Here is a 16754-nt window from a genome sequence, read left to right as displayed (position 1 = left end):
TAACTGATGCATTTTTGGTCTTCAAGTTTTATTTGATGTTCTTTTTTCCATTAAATACAAACAGACCAATCAAAAAATGTGTGTATACTAAGAAGTTTCATTTATTAGTTTTTTTTGTCCAGCACGTGGGCGATGGGATCAGTATAACAGCCTCAATCACCTCTGAGGGCTGGTAGATTTTGGCCAGTGTGATGTCGTAATCTAGAGTCTGATAGTCGTACCTGCACACACAGAAATATAAAATAAGCCTCAGCTGTTTGTCTGAAGTATTTCATCAGTGAATGGAAATATTAAACTGTGTCGTGTAAAAGTAAATCGCAGACAGGGCCGATCCTTTCTTTCACTCACTGAGGGAGCCAGATGATGATGTCATTCTTCAGCTTCTCTGTACAGGCAGATTAAACAAGAAAAACAAAATCCTTAAAACAGATTATCTAAGATCCAAAAATTTGTCATACACCAACATGATCTTTTTAATGTAGTTATTTAGTTTATCTATTTTTTTAATAAAGAAAGTAATGCACAAACTCGTGTTTCCAACACTGAGTACTTACTTGTACCAACAGTGGGCAACAGAGAGCACCCGCTGCTTGCTGATGAGCACACCATCACTGATGTGGTAGTCTGTTCAGTGAGGCCATGTATGGTGATGTTCACACTCCTGCCATCTTTACGAGTAACTGCCACTGTTGCACAACAGTTGAAGTGAATTTCATTTCAAATCTGTGTCATTACAACAGAGATATGTACATTGTATGTATGTGTGTATCTCTGTATTTTTACCAGCAAATCCAACCTTCAGCAGAGTCAGCAGTCTCATGGTGTCTGGCAAATGCCCAGAAGACACCTAGGCACACTCTGACTCATATTGCAATAGTCTGTGTGCTCCAACTATTCCTGCTCCTCCTCTCTTGCCTGGTTATGTTGACCCCGTCTGTATCTCTGCATTCTGTTCTTACCGCTTGGTGCTAAGTGTTCATCCAAATCGCTTATCTCCCCACATTTAACACCTGTTTAAGCTTCTCACATAGGTCACTCATTGTTGGCAAGCTACAGCCTGGGATGGGGGTCCACTGGTGGATCGCGGGCCCATCTGGCTGCATCCCAGTTTTGCTGCTGATTCCGTGGGGCATCTGCTTGGCTTCATTTGGGAAGGGGGGTGGGGGTCTTTGTGTGTCGTTTGCAGGTGGGTATGTGTGTGTGCGTGATTGAGTGAATGGCCTTGATGTGTGCATGCGTGCGTGCGTGCGTGCGTGCGTGCGTGCGTGCGTGCGTGTGTGTGTGTGTGTGTGTGTGTGTGTGTGTGTGCAATGTCCTTTAGACTTCTTGAGCTTGAAAGTCTGTATTTCATTCACAGCCTGAACTCTCGTATGGAAGCTTTCCTGTAAATTCTTACTGACAGTAATGATGTGCAATATTTTATAAAGCAAATCGTAAGACTCCGGAACCCCAAATCAAAAATTATATGCTGGCATTTTAATTATCGTATAAATTTCAATGAATTAACCCCCTAATTGCTAAAACTAGTCTGTACGTACATGTCGACATCTGTTACCTGGATACTAAAGTCAGATATGAAAGATTTGTCCTTTCTTCAAGAAAAAAAAATTCTAAACATTATTTTGTGCAGAAAATACAATACATATAAAGTTGTGCTGGAGAAATGGCTTTTATTACAGACATGATTGCTGTCAAAACATTTTATGAATGATAGTTCTGTTTAAAAAATATAGAAAATGCTCAAACGTGTCAATGTTTGGGTCTGCTTTTGGTCATGTTTGTATAAAAGCCAAATGAAGTGAGAAAGAAACCATCTGTGCTCTCAGGAGCAAGAAAATAAAAGCAGTCCTACATTGTTTGTTTTGTTTGTTTGTTTTTCCTGAATTATGGCAGTATGTACAAACACAGTAGTTGATAGTTGCTTAAAAAAAGGGGGGGGGGGGAATCATTTCTGCACCTGTCACCAACATAAATAGAAGGTATGCAAATAAGACTGTCAAAAATAAGACAAAGTTGTGTTTTTTTTAAAAGGGATATGTTGTTGACTTTAGTGGGCAGGTTTGTAGGTGGATGGAAAAATGAAGGTGTCCAGGGCGAGGGGTGGATGGAAGGTCACAGAGAAGCTGATGTATAAATACAGTGAATAACAGGTCAGTCGCATCCAGTCTGCTCTTGAGCAAGCTAAAAGATGATTGGTCTGATTGTTTTCATGATCCTGGGCACTGCAGGTAAAGACTATTTGCATCATGCTCAAAGATTTTAGAGTAACACAGATTTTTAACTTTGATGAGTAGAACTTTGTTGTATTTCCTTTATATTACAGCTGCAGTCCCTTTGGATGACAAGATTGTGGGGGGTTACGAGTGTCCAGCTCATTCTCAACCCTGGCAAGTATCCCTCAATGAGGGCTACCACTTTTGCGGCGGTGCTCTCATTAACAACCAGTGGGTCATTTCTGCTGCCCACTGCTGGAAAATGTTTGTACCGACTTCTTGTATCTTAAAATTCTTGCTATGTGTGTCTAAGAGAACTGTAATAATTTAATTGTTGCTTGCTTTTCAGACCCTCTACCCATGTTGCCATTGTGGGTGAACATACAATCTGGTATACTGAGGGCACAGAGCAGTATATGCCAATTGACGACATCTACACACATGAGAGTTTTGATTACTTTACCCTAGACTATGACATCATGCTGATGAAACTGAAATACCCTGTTACTGTGGACGAGTACGTCAAGCCTATTGCTTTACCCAAAGCCTGCCCCACACCTGGGGATATGTGCACAGCATCTGGATGGGGGCAGACATTCCCTGGTCAAGGTAAGGCCCACCTGATTTTGACAAAAAAGGTTTTGAAAAATTGACTTGCTTTTGGCAACATATTAAGAATTTTCTCACAAACCTTGGTAAATTTAAAAAATATAGTTAAAACGTTTCATAGATATGAAGACATTTGAACTAAAGCCTTCAATAATTAAGAAATCTTTTCTGTAGAAATCTTGTTTTTGGCTTAATGTGATGACTCTAAACAATAAAAAATGAATGCAGAGCACTTATTTTACACCAGTTTCAGAAGCCAGTTATTGTTGGCATGCAAGCATGATGTGGTTGTGATGCACACAGATGCTCTGAATACTTTAGTAAAGATAACAATCCCCTCTCCTTTCTCTCAACTGCAGAATTTTCATATGAGCTACATTGTGTAGAAGTCCCAATTCTGTCTGACAACGACTGTGAGAACTCCTACCCTGGAAGGATTACTGAGAGCATGATGTGTGCTGGATACCTGGAAGGGGGCAAGGATGCTTGTCAGGTATTTTTACCCAGTTACTTGAATAGTATACCATTGAATAGTATACTCATTAGTAAACCTTAATGAGATGAGATGATGAACAAACCCTGCTCTCTTCATACGCTTCCTCTCCCCTGCTCAGGGGGACTCTGGTGGCCCTCTGGTGTGTAATGGGGAGCTGCAGGGAATCATCTCTTGGGGCGTGGGCTGTGCTGAGCCCAACCTTCCAGGTGTCTACACCAAAGTCTGCTCTCTGGTTTCCTGGATCAATGACACTATTTCTCGATACAGCTAGACTGTCATCTCTAGAACTTCACGAGAGAAGGGAAAACAGAGAGATTGAAATTGAAGGAGACAGAGAACGGAGGTGGTTGTGGGTAGTGTCAGAAAGAAAAGCAGCAGGCTAAGACAGAGTCACAAGGAAAAACCAATCTGAGGGCACAATAAATAAAATCAGCTATTCTGCATCAATATGTTTGTATTTATTTGTAATGTTTCTGCCACTTTGGCAAATGTCTTACTATAAGACATTTCTGTAATGTCTCATATTAAAAAAAATGTAATTATTGTGTCAAAGTGTGGCTACCCTTTTACAATCATGAGTGACTGATGCAAAACTCAACACATAAAGTTGCTTCATTCAACAATGGAAACAGTTTTTATATTCAACTTATTTATGCATGCTTTTGATGCGGTTTTGTCAGAAGTTGTACTCCCCCACCCCCTATGTGAATATAACAGTAAATACTAAATATTGAAAATTATTGTGCAGCACGTAAGATCGAAAGTTTTATAAGAAGTGTTTACTTCAACAGAAGATCTGGTGGCAGAAACACACAAGGAGATTTCATGAAGACCTGTAGTTGAAGATATAAGGCATTTTTCCAAAGTGTCTTTTCAAAACATGGACCTTTGAAAAAAGTCATAGTTAATGTTAAAGTGTGCAGATGCTTGGACAAGCTTTACCTCCTGGCCGCTTATTTTGGGGATGCATTTTTTTCTCCCAAATATTTGTTGCCTAAACAGCATAAAAAACAAACTTATTTACATAATTGTTATATACTATATTAAAAAAAAGAAGAAAGAAAAAAAGCAATTAATGATCATAGATATAAGGTGCAGAAAAGCCATGAGTACATCAGTACATCACTAGATCCTGTCATGGCGGGGTACGCCGGTGTGTTTACGGACCGAAAAGCAGACACAGAAAACTGATGTCCAAAAACAAAAGAAACAAGGCAAAGCGAAACAAGGGCGAAACTAAACTAAAACTTAAACTAGGAAAGAACTAAACCAGCTATAAAACAACAGCAAGAGACAAGAACATGAACCTGAACAGGAACATGCAAAACATAAAAGTGAAAAAATTTAAACATGAGCATGAGTACGAGCAAAAACTCTGTGACGTGACCTGACATGACATGACCTGACAATAAGACAAACAAACGACCCGACAAAGAACAGAGGAAGACAGAGGACTTAAAAACACAGAGCGAAAATGAGGGAAGTGGACAGGGCTGGACTGGGACAAAAAATCGGCCCGGGCATTTTGACTAGAGACCGGCCCACCAAAAATGTGACGTCATTCAGGAGTAAAACCGCAAAGGATTCGGGGAACTTGTGGCAAGAGGTACTAGCGCATGCAGGCTTTCAATTGAACTCAGTTACACAGCGATAAAAAGAAACACAAAAAATGGCAAGAAGCTGTTGTATTATTAACTGCAATAGCCGGTGTTGTGCCAAAAAGTGATTGTCTGCCAAAAACTGATTTCTGGTATTTACCAAAAACTGATTGCTCGTATTGAAATTGCTATAAGTAACTTGTTGGGCTATAATATGTGAAACATATGTCAAATGCATCCCTCATGGATGACATAAAGTCATCTCTCCATCTCCATCTCTCTCTGCTGCTCTTCTGTCTCCTCTGTCACAGACTTCTCCACTTTTGATGATAAATCAGCCTGGTGCAACATGTAAGGATTGGCACAATTTGTTAATATTTTGAGGAGTTTGAGAAACTAACCTTAAGCATAAAATAAAATTTACTATCAGTAACTTCATAGCACCCGCCCAGCAGTATATAAACTCCGTCATGCTAGCTAGACTTAAACCCCCACGGATCGCCATTTGGCGTTTTCTACCTTTAAAACCCGGAGAGCAGCCAAATGGCTTTTAGCTAGGCTTTAGCTTCAGCCAAGTGGAAGCTAAATTGGCTAGTCATTCATATGTAAATTGGGTCGTTATCTGGGAATTCTGGAGGGAGGGGAGTGGGGGTGTGTGATTGAGGGCGTGGGGGAGCTGCTAAAAGCTGTGCACTTCCTTTTGTGTTTCATCTTGATGCATTCTCAATCATCCAGGGAAATAAATCTCCAAAAGTCACCAACTTGGAGTGTTTCAGTTTGCCATCTTAGGGAGAAATCAACACACATGGGTGTATGTCCTTTGTTGCTGAGATTTATTGATAAAAACAGTACAAAAAACCAACCATTTGTACACATATTTACAAATGGCCTGCTGAGTGGTGCATGGAGCATGTTCATTGGTTCATGGACCTCCCTGAACTAATGGCATTTATTGCAATTGTCATCTTGCGGGGGATTAACAGGGTTCCATCTCTAAATGACTGCTGGTGGGCAAACCCACAGATAATTGGAACTATGGCACGAATCATGTTATAAAACACGGTGACTGGCCAGCGCCGTGTTCCTTTGCGGACAGTGTACTCCCGAACCATCTGGTCCATCACATCCACGCCACACTTTGTTTTGTTGTAAAGGGAGACAGTGTTTGGCTTCCTTTTGGTGGTGTTATCAGTCTGAACCACGCTGTGCATGCTGCTAAGAATATAGACTGTCTTCTTCCGTTTGGCCGCATACGCCGTCAGCGTGGCAGCAGAGGTTGAAAACACCTAAGAAATAAGATAAATTGTTATTTCCATAGCCCTTTTACACACAATGAAACACATAAACATAGAACCACAAAAGACCTGTAACATACCTGAGTGGTGAATTCATTGCGATCTGTCTGTCTAGTGGATTGAGGAATTTCCCTGCGAATCCTGTTGACTGTGCCGAGGATGGTGGTTTTCCGTCTAAGAAGTTTTTGTGCAAGTGAAAGCGATGTGAAAAAATTGTCCGTGGTAACATTTTTGCCCTTGTCTAGGAATGGTTCCATCAGCCTCATTACTACATTTTCAGAAAGTCTCTCCCCAGTGGGACGATTGGGGTCCTTGCCAAGATATGGGAAGACATTGCAAATGTACTTGGATTTTAGGTCGCAAGCCACCCAAAACTTGATCCCAAACTTGTCAGGTTTACTTGCAATATACGGCAGGAAACAGCACCGAGTCTTTGATGGGAAAAGCTGTTCATCAACGGTGATATGTAGACCAGGGTTGTAGCACATGATGCAGTTGGTGACAAATGATCCCCACACACTGGAAATTGCAGCAAACTTGTCAGTCTTTGCTCGATCACAGCGGGTGGACTTGTCATCAAAGCGTAGGTGTTGCTTGATGTTTTGGAAGCGGTTTCGTGCCATAGTTCCAATTATCTGTGGGTTTCCCAGGTTTGCTGACCAGCAGCCATTTACAGATGGAACCCTGTAAACCCCCCGCAAGATCACAATTGCAATAAATGCCATTAGTTCAGGGAGGTCCATGAACCAATGAACATGCTCCGTTTGCTGTGCATGTTGAATAGTCCATTCTTGAATGCTACGAAGCATGTCAAGAGTGATGAAACACAGGAAGCTCTGAAGGCGACTCGAGATACTTCTCCTGGCCTTAGCCGTTGGCTCTCCATCTGCAGCGTACGCTTCTATTGGGGTGAAAGGGAGACAGGTCCCCACATGTTCTTCACGCCACACTGTGCCATCTTTCGCTGTCTCAGTCCCCAAACAAGCTCTCTTTTTCGGTGGAGAAGCAGTCTCCTCATCTGCAGTGTGAACAAATTCAAATTGTGAGCAAAATGGGAAGGTCAAACAAAATCACAAATGCATGCATAGATACTAATTATAATTCCAGTATCTCCTCCTCTGTATCAGAATAATGTCTGAAATATCTTACTTACTAACTACATCCACTTACTTGTTTGAAATGAAAAAGGAAATAACATGAAATGAAACTAACCGGAAGACTGATCAGACAGCTCTGAGTCCGAATCCGGCTGAACTTCTAGGTCTTCTCCATCCGAGTCACAAGGGTCGACTTCCGTCAGGATCATTTCCAAGGCCTGCTGAGTGGTGAGTCTTCTCTGCATTTTCTTTCCGCTGACGGCGTATGCGGCCAAACGGAAGAAGACAGTCTATATTCTTAGCAGCATGCACAGCGTGGTTCAGATTGATAACACCACCAAAAGGAAGCCAAACACTGTCTCCCTTTACAACAAAACAAAGTGTGGCGTGGATGTGATGGACCAGATGGTTCGGGAGTACACTGTCCGCAGAGGAACACGGCGCTGGCCAGTCGCCGTGTTTTATAACATGATTCGTGCCATAGTTCCAATTATCTGTGGGTTTCCCAGGTTTGCCCACCAGCAGTCATTTAGAGATGGAACCCTGTTAATCCCCCGCAAGATGACAATTGCAATAAATGCCATTAGTTCAGGGAGGTCCATGAACCAATGAACATGCTCCATGCACCACTCAGCAGGCCATTTGTAAATATGTGTACAAATGGTTGGTTTTTTGTACTGTTTTTATCAATAAATCTCAGCAACAAAGGACATACACCCATGTGTGTTGATTTCTCCCTAAGATGGCAAACTGAAACACTCCAAGTTGGTGACTTTTGGAGATTTATTTCCCTGGATGATTGAGAATGCATCAAGATGAAACACAAAAGGAAGTGCACAGCTTTTAGCAGCTCCCCCACGCCCTCAATCACACACCCCCACTCCCCTCCCTCCAGAATTCCCAGATAACGACCCAATTTACATATGAATGACTAGCCAATTTAGCTTCCACTTGGCTGAAGCTAAAGCCTAGCTAAAAGCCTACCAGCCATTTGGCTGCTCTCGGGTTTTATAGGTAGAAAGGTAGAAGCCTGGGGGATGCTAGTGCTAGTACGCAGTACCAGTTATTCTAAGCGACTGTAAAAAGTCAGCACAACGAAAACAAACTACAACTAAACTTGGTTTATATCTGACACAGACAGACAGCAGGTCATAACTTCTTACCTGAAGTTCAGTTCTTCTGCCACTATGACCGGCGGCCGCCTCGGGTCTCTCCTCCTCTTGCCTCCGCTTTCCCTTATCCACCTGCTGGCCTCCACCACTTGCTGATGTTGCTAAATCTGTGGAAGCTATGCCATAGCTACCGCCAAACAATTCAGTTATTTTTTACACATTTGGCAGCGTCTGCCTGAAGGGCTTGTTTCTTTTTGGCTCTAATTTTTTCTGCACCTCCTTTCCTTTTTTTGTTCTCCATTTTCTTTAGTTCGTCTATAAGATTGCTAAACAAGGGGGAGGGTGCATCCGACCTCCTCGGCTGTAATTGGTCCAGCCCAGAGTCGATCATGACCAATTGGCCAATCCAACACCTTTCATTATTTATACCCTTCCAAAAATAAAAAAAAATAAAAAAATAAAACGATCGGTCCATAAAAACAAAATGCCCGGTATGCCCGATGGCCAGTCCAGCTATGGAAGTGGAAATACCTGGGGAAGCACAGTTGACACAAATGAACATGGCACCACAGGTGAAATTAAAATGAAACACCTTGAACATCGAAACACCACCAAAAAACAAAACAAAAAACAGGAAACAAAGAGAGATGTAGACATGACAACACAAGCTTGACAATTAGAACATGGAACACTGGGAGACACCAACACACCGGCATAACTGAAAGAAAAACACTGACGTCAAGACAAACTGCATAGACGACAGGAAAAAACGTTTAAATCAAGAAACATAGATTAAAAAGTAGAATAAAACTCAACTACGTCCTAACTAATCCTAAGGACAGCACGGTGGCACGGTGGTTAGCACTGTAGCTGCACAGCACGAAGGTTCAAGAGTTCAATTCCACCATCAGGCCAGGGTCTTTCTGTGTGGAGTTTGCATGTTCTCCCCGTGTTTACGTGGGTTCTCTCCGGGTACTCCGGCTTCCTCCCACCGTCCAAAGACATGCGTCTTGTGGGGATAGGTTAATTGGATAATCCAAATTGCCCATAGGTGTGAATGTGAGTGCGAGTGTTGGCCCTGCGACAGACTGGCGACCTGTCCAGGGTGTACCCTGCCTCTCCCCCTATGACAGCTGGGATAGGCTCCAGCACCCTCCACGACCCTGAAAAAGGATAAGCGGGAATGGATGGATAAATCCTAACTAATAACACAACAACTTAACATATTTCCTATATATATATATATATATATATATATATATATATATATATAACATAAGAAATCAAAAATACAAAATAAACTCAATAAATTCTGGGTCACAGACCCCTGACAGATCGTTTCGGTCAAAAGCAGAACGTTCAGAGTTGTTCCCGACTCCTTTTAGAGCATTTGCTCTATATAGCTCTAAATTTTAGAGCTGTATAGTGTTTTCTTTTTTTTTAAATTATTTGTAATTTTTAAAGAACTGAGGCAACGTGTGCTGCTATTAAAGGGTTTTTATTGATGGTCTAAAAGCATCAAAAGAAAAGGACCTGAAGGTTAAAAAAACAAGCACTGTAGTTAACTCTACTTTTTAAACTGGCTTGTTTGACACAATTCATCCACACACACACACAGAATTTGTCTATGAAAGGTCAGCAGAAGCAGAGAATAGACAGCCATCATTCACTTGTCCTGAGTTGATGATTGTGTCAGATCAGACAAACCATCACTCCAAAACCAGTGGACAGTTGTACAGGAATATTTCTAATGCGCTCTTCACAGAAATTAGTGCTCTTTCCAGGATTGTGGTGTGACAGACATGAGAAGATTAAATGGAATATGAGACGAAGACTGATTAGTAAATTAATGGCAGAATGTAAAATTCAAAGTCCTTTTTAAAAATCATTTTGCATATTCATTTATAATTAACTTATTCACAATTCAAATGCAGGAAAATGAAATGGAATCATTAATGTGCAACAACCAAAGCAAACATCCATCCTTTAATGATGTATGAGAATCTGACTCTATATTGCAGATGAAGTTCTTGGCATATTTACTAAAATACTGAGAGGGTTTTAGAACAAATTTTAAAAATGTGAAAAAAAAGTGTGAAAAAAGTGTGAAATCAGCATTTAGATGCGTCTGTGTGTTTACGAAGAAGAGGGAGAAACCTTTCAACTGTCATGGTCCATTTGACTGGTTATGTTTTTGACTCTGGACTCCTAAGTTTAAAATTCGAGCCACTTCATTAGTTACATCTTGCTAAGACTAGATTGATTTTAATGGTAACAAATGCACTAAAGGGCTCAAAGTGTGCCACACCATTACACCACCACCAGGTTAAACCTCTAATACAAGACAGCATGGATCCATGCTTTCATGTAGTTTGTGCCAAATTTTGACTTCAAAATCTCAATTTTGCTGCAGAAATCGACTCATCAGAACAGGCAACATTTTTACAGTCTTGTGTTCAGTTATGGTGAGCCAGAGTGCACTGTAGCCTCGGGTTCCTGATAATAGCTGCCCGGTGTGACAACTAGTATTTTTTGTCCTGCTGCTGTAGCCTATCTGCTTCAAGTTGAGTTACTGTTACCGTTTTCATTTTGGTTTTTGTCGTAACGTTAATGATTCGAAACACTGTTGAACCATGTGTGAAAGAAATGAAATGAATTATTCTTGCTTCCTCAGTTTTTTGTATCTGTAAGTGTCTTGTGTATTGTTTTTTTGTTTGTATTGCCTTGGGGGGGGGGGGTGTTATGACTTCCTGTTTGTCTGCTTGTCTTGTCATTGTTTTCTACTGTGCCTCATTCCCTATACTACATGGTCCTTTCTTCCATTTATTCTTCCTCTAAATTTTTCTGCAAGCTATTGGATTTCTGTTCTATGCCTCTAACAGTATCTGTCCTTTTAGACTTTTTAAATCACCAAATAAAAGGTCGGCTTTTTGTTTTTCTGTCTACCTCAAATGAATTTGGGTCCAAAACTACACAACATGCCAGTGTGGATTTGGTGTTGTAATTATAATGTAATAATAATAATTTGGATTCAAATTTGACAAATTTCTTTTAAATATCAAACTAACTAAATAAACAACTAAAATGCATCAAATGAAACTCAATAGTAAACATTAGTATCTCTCTAAACTGACTCTCTAAAGGTCAGTACTGTAAAGAACTGCCTGCTACACTGTAAATATGATGATGATCATAAAGTCCTTTTTAAAATATTTGTTGCCAAATATATAAATGGCAAAGAAATGGCAAAACAAACAAAACTCAGTCTGTATGTTTTTATTGATTTACATGAAAACTGACTGCACCAGAACTCTACAACAGAGTAGAGTTAAACTGGTAAAAAACTAAATTCAGTGGAGTAAGGTGATGATTGAAGGATCAGACTTAATAGCTCGCCATGGTTTGCTCGATCCAGTCATTGAAGATGCAGACCTGTGAAAGGAAACAGATCAATGTTTGTTATTTCACTAGCTGGGCCCAAGTCCTCATTTTAGGTTTGAGAGTGTTTTAGTGGGTAAAAGTGAATGCTTTGACATGAATTGAGCTGCGGTTTGGGGAAGGCCTCGAAGTGGACTGGCGATGGCTCCCGGGCCTAGCAGATTCCCATGCACTAAATAAAAGTAAAGAAGTTAAAGAATGGAAAACAAGGAGGGAGGGACGGTGGGGCACGTAAACGAGAATGATCAGCTTGCAGAACTGGGGGAAGCTATATAAATGACAGCTGGAAGGAGCATATTTGGAGGAATCCTGCTCCTGAAATTCCAGTACATAATCTCCAATAAAAAGAGGATGGTGGAATGATGAAAGTTCCACAATGAGAACTTTTTTTCACATAGCTGTTGACAATCAAGAACTTATTTAGCTTTACCTTGGTATAAACACCGGGGTGGTCCCTCTCAGCACATCCGTAGCCCCAGGACACAATACCCTGCAGCTCACCGTTGCACACAACAGGACCACCAGAGTCACCCTGAAAATAAAAGTAAAGAAAACAAAGATGGATGTCAAGAAATTATTATTTAAATCTAATTAAATATAAATTAAATGTGTTGTTGTCATTGTGGGATACATCCACTCTTGTGGCATTTTAAGAAAGCTTTACTATTCGAGAAGGGGACAGTTGCAGGTTTGACTTATTACATACCTGGCAAGAGTCCTTGCCTCCCTCCAGGTATCCAGCGCAGAACATGGAGTCAGTGATCATGCCAGGGTAGGAGTTATTACAGTCACTGTAGGACAGGATGGGGATGTTCAGGCACTGCAGCCTGTCCTGATCAGCAGCTGCAATGTTTGAAACAGAGTATGGATGAACAACGATTCATGCTGATGGAACCAAATGTCATGAAACATTTTTAACTTTAAACTGCTAACGTGCAGAAGTTACTCACTAGAGCTCATGGTGTTGCCCCATCCAGAGACTGTGCACATGGTGCCAGCAGGAGCACAGCTCCTGGGCAGAGCCACAGGCTGCACATAACTGTTGAGGGAGGCAGGCTGGCTCAGCTGGATCAGCATGATGTCATTGTCAATGGTCCTGGAATTATAATCTGGATGGCGGATGACACGGGAGGAGTCGATGAACTGCTCAGTTCCCTCATTGACCGAAATGTCGTGCTCTCCCAGACGCACCTGGATACGACTGAAAACATTTGAAAAACAGAAAGAATAGATTCAAACACTCAGAAACTACCAACAAATATTAATTGTGGATCACTCACTTAAATAAGATTTGAAATCTTACTGAAATATACTTACGATTTGTAGCAGTGAGCAGCAGACACAACCCAATTCTGATTGACCAGGGAGCCACCACAGGTGTGGTAGCCAATGTTGAGAGACACCTGATGGGGCTCAGAGTAAGGTGTGCACTCAAACCCTCCGACGATCTTGTCGTCATCCAGGGCAACTGAAAACACAAGTGTAAACAAACTGTTTACTCCTACACTTTTACATCAGGAGTGAAACATCTATGCTGTTTGATTTCCAGTCAAATGCATAAATCAAACCTATTTGATTGGACACAGAAACATATGAAATTTGAGATAATAAAGCTATGGTGAATAAAGGTGTGATCTGAGAAAAGCCTTAAAACTTCACACTCACAAGCAGATCCAATGAGCAGAACGAAGACCAGAGACCTCATGATTGCTGAGTGATCCTTTAGATGAGAGGACTTCACCTGGAGCTCTAATTTATATCCACAGAGAGAGCTGCCCAGCTCTCTGAGCAATGCTATTGGTCAGTGAGGAGCCAATCTCTTTGGTGGGTCGTTGGGTTGGAGACCAGATTTACATTGGAATGGCTTTCTTTTTAAAATCTTGCTATAAATTATGTACATAAATACATTATTCTTTAGTATAACTATATCAGTCTATATTTTAATTAATAATAATAATAACAATAACGTATACTTTATTGATCCCCGTGGGGAAATTACTCTTCGCATTTAACCCATTCATCAGTGAGGCAGCGGGCAGCCATTGGGCACCCAGGGAGCAGTGTGTAGGGACAGTACCTTGCTCAGGTGTACGTCAGGGTAGCGATTCAGTGGATTCGAACCCTAACCTCACGATCATGAGGCCACCACTCTACCTACTGAGCTATCCCTGCCCCTGGTAAACTATTGTATTGTTTTGTTTTATGATATCAGGAAAACTTTAATTTGATATAGTTTAACATATAATTGTTCATTTTCTTGGAGTAATATATTACTGTTTGATATCAATTGTTTCAATCCAGTCAATATATTATGACAATAATAACTGGTAATTTTAATAACTAATAACTGGAGAGCATTCTAGCATTTCAGTTTTATCTGAGAAAATCCTAATAATGTGTATATTGTACTCGTGTGGCTTTCCAATGTAACAAAACACACTTATACACTTAGATTTTGGTTTAAAAAAAACATAGACATGAAATAAAAAGTTAGCTTGTGTTCTCAGAAATTTGTGTGCATGTGTTTGGTCAGGTTATAGAGGTAAATATAACCTCTATATTTAGATATTTGTGACTGGATAAGCAGGAGAAATGGATGAATAGAGGACGGTATCTCACAGCTGTGTACTTCTCAGCACCTATGACCTAGAAACTAAAGTCACAAATGGACATTGAGGCTGCCATGAGCAAAAAATAAGTTGACAGTGAATATTATATGTATAAAGTATTCTTTCTTTTTTAATTTTAGGCCTCTTTGTTTTTTTACTTTAACTATTTTTTCTTTTCTTTTTTTGTTCTTTTGGGGGGTTTTTGTTTTGCTTTTTGCTTTTAAACGGTAGGACTCCTTCACCTTGGTCGCTCCCCTCACCTCAGGTGTCCACCATTTGGTCCGGGGGTTACCACCACGACAGGCACCAACTACCTTGCGGCTGCAGCTCCGTGCAGCGGCTTCGGCAATGGAGGTGATGCACGTGGTCCATTCGGACTCAATGTCTCCAGTCTCCCTTGGAATGCTGTTGAAGCTCTGCAGGAGGTGTGCTTTGAAGATCTTGCGGATCGGGACCTCTGCTAGACGTTCCCAGCACACCCTCACTGTACGTTTGGGTGCGCCAGGTCTGTCCAGCGTCCTCCCTCGCCACCTGATCCAACTCACCACCAGGTGGTGATCAGTTGACAGCTCAGCCCCTCTCTTTACCCGAGTGTCCAAAACATATGGCCTCAGGTCTGGTGATACGATTACAAAATCGATCATCGACCTGTGGCCCAGGGGCGGAGCGTGGGGGTGGCTTACTGGGCTTAAGCCCGGGTTGTTTTGTCAGAAGCCCGGGGTCTTTTGGAGTGTAATTTTTTCATAGTTAGATGTCTGGCTGACAACTGTATAAAACAAAAAGTACACACAATATTCGAAGCACATAGTGCACACTGTGGGAATTTACGACTGTGCGTGAATCCCCCCTGATATTGGTATGATCCGAGCTCAGGCACTAAGCGACTGAGCGAGGGGGCGGGGCAGCTGCCGCCTGTGAGTGCGCTGTTGGAGAAACGGAGCCAGCCATACTAAGGAGAGCTTAAGTTTGACCAGGTACCAAAGAAAATCATTCATACCGTACAAATAATGTAAATATGACGGTGCATCACGAAAGATTGATATCAAACTGATCACTTGACCAATATTACGTTACTTGCTCTTCAAGTGAATCAACAAATGGCGAAATGAAAAGCCGAACAAATGCTATTTTTTTTAATAGAGTCTTATCTTACGTGTGTTTATTTCATATTTTCAGTTCTTACCCTCCCCGACTAAATCGGTTTCAGTTATGTACTGAAATATAAGAATGGACATTAGAGGGTTCTTTCAAAGAAAAAACTCAGGTAAATGTTATTTTATATATTATGCTTTGTATGTTGTTCAGTATATTTCTATGCAAAACAAGAGGGATTTCAGCACACAGCAGGATATTCACATTTGTAACCAGATATTTACATACACTTTAGGGAGAAAACATAAAACATTTTTACTGTACAACATCAATTTAGAGTAAACTTTTGTTTTAGATAAATATTGAAATATCTTTTGAATTAGTTAAATGTCAGAATAAAGAGAGACAGAGCTTCTATTTTTTATCACTTTGATCAAATTTAGGAGCACATATACACTAAGTTTATTGTTAATTAATAAGAAAACTGCAGGCGATTCCATTCTGAGCTGAAGAAGCTTCTGATAGGTTAGTAGAGTCCATGTGAGTAAATTGGTGGCACAGCTGTGGATGCATATAAGGCAAAACACAGAGCCTGTTTCTTTGAAATGGGAAAATTAAGAGATATCAATCAAAACACCAGGAAAAGAACTGTGGAGCTCCATAAGTGTGGCTCAAGTTTGAATACAATTTGGTGCCATTTGCAATTAAGAAATACAGATAGTTTCTCTCTTTACTCTTCAAGTTAACAAATATGTTTTTTATATTTATCAATCTAAAAAAATAAACATTTAGTCTGATTTGATGTTACAATTAAAAAAGTGTTTGTGTTTTGATCTGAAGAGTACATAAATATCTGGTTTCAACTGTATATTTGATGATTGTCAGCACAAAGAGGGAGAGAGAGGAACAGAGAGGGACAGAGAGGGAGATGGAGAACGAGGACAGAACAGAGATGGAACAAGAGCAGGTGAGACACACATGTTAGTCAAATGGTTGTTTACCAAAAGTATCACCGTATCATAGGTACTCATGTATCTCGTACCTAGTGTTTCTTTTTAGGTTTGCTATTTTTCAAATTCTATATTTATTAAGTTATGCAGGCTTGTTTGCACAACAAGGCTAAATAATTATATAAACTTTTCTCAATCTAAATAGTGTTCTTTGGTAGAATTTAAAAAATAAGTGTAGTGCAGGT

General features: G+C 40.6%; 3 protein-coding genes and 1 long non-coding RNA gene across 4 annotated transcripts; 2 read left to right on the top strand and 2 right to left on the bottom strand.

Annotated features, from left to right (window-relative positions):
* Positions 1 to 97: 97 nt before the first annotated feature.
* LOC309716770 (uncharacterized protein) lies at positions 98 to 1566 on the bottom strand (the record flags this gene model as incomplete). The annotated part of the gene is made up of 4 exons (XM_082550784.1): positions 784 to 1566; positions 555 to 686; positions 349 to 385; positions 98 to 221 (listed from the first exon to the last, which is right to left on the bottom strand). The coding sequence occupies exons 1-4, from the start codon at positions 818 to 820 to the stop codon at positions 98 to 100; spliced, it is 330 nt and encodes a 109-aa protein (XP_082406910.1). The 5' UTR covers positions 821 to 1566.
* A 560-nt stretch (positions 1567 to 2126) lies between these two features.
* On the top strand, positions 2127 to 3765 carry LOC309716769 (trypsin-2-like). Its single transcript, XM_082550783.1, has 5 exons — positions 2127 to 2228; positions 2324 to 2477; positions 2563 to 2822; positions 3182 to 3315; positions 3437 to 3765. The coding sequence occupies exons 1-5, from the start codon at positions 2189 to 2191 to the stop codon at positions 3587 to 3589; spliced, it is 741 nt and encodes a 246-aa protein (XP_082406909.1). The 5' UTR covers positions 2127 to 2188; the 3' UTR covers positions 3590 to 3765.
* Positions 3766 to 11681: 7916 nt separating this feature from the next.
* LOC309717243 (trypsin-1-like) lies at positions 11682 to 13632 on the bottom strand. Its single transcript, XM_082551668.1, has 6 exons — positions 13524 to 13632; positions 13176 to 13326; positions 12809 to 13059; positions 12565 to 12701; positions 12289 to 12390; positions 11682 to 11852 (listed from the first exon to the last, which is right to left on the bottom strand). The coding sequence occupies exons 1-6, from the start codon at positions 13561 to 13563 to the stop codon at positions 11805 to 11807; spliced, it is 729 nt and encodes a 242-aa protein (XP_082407794.1). The 5' UTR covers positions 13564 to 13632; the 3' UTR covers positions 11682 to 11804.
* A 1498-nt stretch (positions 13633 to 15130) lies between these two features.
* LOC309716448 lies at positions 15131 to 16695 on the top strand. The gene is made up of 3 exons (XR_014279438.1): positions 15131 to 15441; positions 15644 to 15731; positions 16445 to 16695. It is a non-coding gene; the product is annotated as an uncharacterized lncRNA (long non-coding RNA).
* Positions 16696 to 16754: the final 59 nt, after the last annotated feature.

This window comes from Aulonocara stuartgranti (genome assembly GCF_965226115.1).
Source record: "Aulonocara stuartgranti genome assembly, chromosome: 11".
Lineage (NCBI taxonomy): Eukaryota > Metazoa > Chordata > Actinopteri > Cichliformes > Cichlidae > Aulonocara > Aulonocara stuartgranti.
This window is presented reverse-complemented; position numbering and strand designations above follow the sequence as displayed.